Raw genomic sequence first — 4,273 nt, forward strand, 5'->3', positions numbered from 1 at the left:
GTTCAGAAAATTTGTGTGTCTTAAAATATGTCATTAACATATTAGTTTTAAATTTTTTGAATTTAAAATTCCAAATTAAGGTGTTCCTCTCAGAGAAGTAACAGAGTCAACACCTGGCACCATCAGTAGGAAATTAAAGTTGCATTAATGAGCTGTCTGCATCAAAAGTAAGAGGCACAATAATTAATTAGTTTTTATTTTTTACATGAAGTTAACTGGTTCCCTTTGGGATTCAGCTAAAACTTTGGCTGTTAATATAGTTCACTTAACTCACTGAAGTCTCTATTCCAATTTATGATGCCTAGAAAGCATCTTTCCCTCACTTCACTCTCATTTCCTTGCAGTGAATGCAATATAAATTTGGGGGGTGGGGAGTAAGGAAGGGAATAAGAGGATGTGAATAGCTTCTAAGCTTGACTAAGAATGTGAAATGGGCTTTGCAGATTATTACAATGGTCCTCTCATTCTTTGCAACCTGAGTTCCACAGTGCTGAGAAGCACCTTGTGAAGAAGAGACAATTTCTAGCTAAGTTTAACTGTGAGGAGCCCCAGTGGCTGACAAAGCTGTGCTCCTCATGCCACCTCTTTAATAGGTGAAGATCTGAAAATTTGATCCTTTTCAGGACAATTCATTTACAAAGTACCAGTACCAACTATGAATGAACATGTTGCCTAACATCTAAAAGCAGGCAAGTATGGAGACTCCTCTCCCCAAGCTCCTCCCTCCCCGTAGGCATCCTCCAGTTCCAGCTCTCCCTCTCTGGCTTCATCTGGGCCTCTGTTTCCCTTTTATCCTCCCCCACCATGTGGCTTGGTGTCATGTAGTCCTGCTCATTGATTGATGTAGGCTGTGCAAAATGGAAAAACCCTGAGAAGAGAGTAGATGGAAAAATCTAGAAATATCCTTCATAAAGGATCAAACAGGGAAGCGACAAAGGGGGGGATTTTAAGCAGGACAAAGAGAAAAATTGTAGACATAGAACTCAGTGGAGAAAAGAGTGACGTCTGAGTTTATGTGAATATTGGGCTCCATGTTTTATGATTTCTGCACTGCTGTAATTCAAAATATTCTCAGAGCTGGGCAGAGTGACACAAACTTGTAATCTCAGCAACTCAGGAGGCTGAGGCAGGAGGATCACAAGTTCAAGGCCAGCCTCAGCAACTTAGTGAAGTCCTAAGCAACTTACGGAGACCCTGTCTCAAAATCCACAGTACAAAAAAAAAAAAAAAGAATCTCAGGAACAGGACTGGGAATGTACTCAGTGGTAGAGTACTTGTCACTTGCCTAGCAGGAATGAGATTATGGCTTTGATCCCCAGCACTGGGAGGAAAAAACAAAATATCTCAGAAGCTCTGTTTGTTTCCCTTTGGTGCTATGCTGCATGGTAGCAGCAGTGAACATTGGTGTATGTGTGTCTTAGAAGACATTCTGCACTTCATGTGACCAGTCCACAGCTTCTGTTTCAGCACAAGCAGGAACATGAAATTCATATTTTCTTAAAGATTATAGGAAGTATATTGCTGTAGATGTGGGCACATTTGGGAAACACAGTCCGGTAGAGCCAATCCCACATTGCTTAGAGTAATCAAGAGGCCTGGGTTTGAAATGACAGTATTATGTACTCGGAGATCATGACTAGAAATTCCTAGAAATTCAAAAGCTCCATTGTTTAGATAATTAACTACATTATTTTTACTAACACTAAGGTGGTTGAAATAGACCAATTAGCTGTAGTGTTCCACAAATATGAGATGATAATTTATTTTCCTTAGGGATCAGAAAGAAAAAACAAACCTTTTGTCATGATAAGGGAAAATTATTCTATCATTTCTGTTTTTACTGTAGTTAGAGGAGAATGGAATTATTTTCAGCCTTCAAATTTTCAATGTGTGATGTTGGACAAGTCACCTTATTTTATTGAACCTAAAACATTTGATTAGCAAAATATAGGGGTGCACTGAATACATGGAAAATAGTGAGTAGAGGTGGCTGAAGTTCTCAGCTTGAAACCTAAAGATCTACCTTGCGTCATATATGTAATTAAAATAAATACCTAAGTAAAGTTCTGCTTTGCCAGAAGGCAGGCCACGGGGTGAGAGTGCTGTGCTCTGAGTGTTCTGCTGTTCAAGGAGATTTCACTTCTGTTTAAAACGCACTGACTTTGGCAGTGGAGCCGAGTGCAGGGGGACTGGCTCGACCCCAGGGTTCCTTCCTCAGATGCTGCTTTCTCCTCCCTGCCACAGGCATTGGTCAGTGGCGGCCATGAGACTGGCCAACGCCAGCGTCGTCTCTGAGCTGGTGCTTGTGGGCTTCTCCAATCACCCCCAGGCAGAGCTCCCCCTGTTCCTCCTGCTCTCTCTGGTCTACCTGACGTGCTGCTTCGGGAACACGGCGGTTGTCACCTTAGTGGTCCTTGATGTCTCTCTGCAGTCGCCCATGTACTTCTTCCTTTGTCACCTGGCTTTGCTGAACGTCTTCTTCAGCACGCTGGTGGTGCCCAAGATGCTCTTCAACTTCCTCACAAGCAGGAAGGTCATCTCCTACGCCTTCTGCCTTGCTCAGACCTACCTCACCCTGTTCCTCGAATGCACGGAGTGCTTCCTTCTGGCAGTGATGGCTCTGGACCGCTACGTGGCCATCTGCCACCCGCTGCGATACCTGCTGCTCCTGAGTTGGCCCGCGTGCGTCGCGCTGGCGCTGGGAGCCTGGGCGCTGGGTTTTTTCGCTTCGGTGGTGCCGCTCTCCTGCATCATCCTCCCACTCTGCGGTCCCTATGTGGTGGACTACATTTTCTGTGAGCTGCCCATCCTTCTGCACCTGTTCTGTTCAGACACGACGCTGCAGGAAGCCATGATGGCGGTAGGGGGCGCTGGAACCGTGATGGTACCCTTCCTCCTCATTCTGCTCTCCTACCTTCGCATCCTGCTGGCTGTGATGAGGGTGGACTCTTCGGAGGGCAGGAAAAGAGCCTTCTCCACCTGCACGTCCCACCTGACTGTGGTGACCATTTACTACAGGACGGGGCTGATCAGGTACCTGAGGCCCAAGTCCCTTTACTCGGCGGAGGGGGACAAGCTCATCTCCCTGTTCTACGCAGTTATCAACCCCATGCTGAATCCTTTCATTTACAGCCTGAGGAACAAGGAGGTTCAGGGAGCCCTGGGGAGGGTGATAGGGAGATACCGGGCAGCGCGAAAGCCACAGGCTGCGCTCCTTAGACGCTAGCCACATGCCCACTTTCCTTCTCAGCATGCTCACATCCAAATTCCATCATGGAAATCCAGTCTGGCAGATTGGCAGGTGAAGATCACCACTGCATTTTTGCAAACCTTCCTTAGTGCTTCCAGCTCAATTTCTCCTCTGCAAATGGACATGCGTAGGTGTTCACGTAGGGAGTCTTGGAGCATCTCTCTGCTGGTTCGGAAGGCATACCCGTGAACCTCCCTCAGACTCTACCCTTGCATACCATTTGATTCCGTCTTCTCTGTCTTCCGAAGCCTCAGGTCTCGCTGAGGTGTGCATTACTGTTCCCCACAGCAGCTGCCTGGTGCGGTCTCAATGTGAAGGTGAGTCTCAGCTCTTTCAGAAGCAAAGGAATGGCAATGAAAATGGAGAAATCCATATTGTTTTCAACATCAAGAGATGGAAATATACTTAAAGCTATTAATGATCATTTTTAAAGGAGCATAGATTCTGTTAATTTTTATTTATCTAAATTTTTGCCCATTTTGAATAATTTTAGAAAACTATGTGCTTCCCTTAACTTTAAAATGAAAAGAAATTCTCTATTCAGTTTGTTCCCTATCAAAGACTGAATAAATAATAACAGTAATTCCATTAATTTACTTTTTATATACTTAAATAAATTGGCTACAATATAATAACAAGTGTGGAATTTCCAAGGGCTACATACTAATTTGTTAGTTACTAAGATTGCTGAATTTGGAGGCAGACTGCAGATTTAATTCCAAATCACAACAATTAATTGTTCTATGTTCTTTACAAATAACTTCTCTGTGCATGGATTTCTTACTAGAAAGCTCAGGAAATGCCACGTAAACTTATGATTTTGAACAGGTAGATGGACATTGTCCCCTTAGACCCAGTAACACTGATTTAGAACACCATGCAGTCTAGATCCTCTGCCATCTTCCATCTGCTAGAGAACAATTTCATACTGAAATTGTGATTGTACTTCCACTAAATAGACATCCTATTTATTTATTTATTTTGGTACTGAGGATTGAACCCAGGGGCACTGAGCCAGATCCC

General features: G+C 44.1%; 1 protein-coding gene across 1 annotated transcript; it reads left to right on the top strand.

Annotated features, from left to right (window-relative positions):
• Positions 1-2,263: 2,263 nt before the first annotated feature.
• On the top strand, positions 2,264-3,226 carry LOC107147945 (olfactory receptor 2A12-like). The gene has a single exon (XM_015492538.1). It carries the CDS (start codon positions 2,264-2,266, stop codon positions 3,224-3,226), a length of 963 nt encoding a protein of 320 aa, XP_015348024.1.
• The last annotated feature ends 1,047 nt before the right edge of the window (positions 3,227-4,273 follow it).

The sequence above is a fragment of the Marmota marmota genome, unplaced genomic scaffold (assembly GCF_001458135.2).
Source record: "Marmota marmota marmota unplaced genomic scaffold, marMar, whole genome shotgun sequence".
In the NCBI taxonomy this organism is placed as follows: domain Eukaryota; kingdom Metazoa; phylum Chordata; class Mammalia; order Rodentia; family Sciuridae; genus Marmota; species Marmota marmota.

Excerpts from the sequence above, each read along its gene's own strand:
- LOC107147945 (XM_015492538.1), top strand. The coding sequence starts at position 2,264 with ATGAGACTGGCCAACGCCAGCGTCGTCTCTGAGCTGGTGCTTGTGGGC.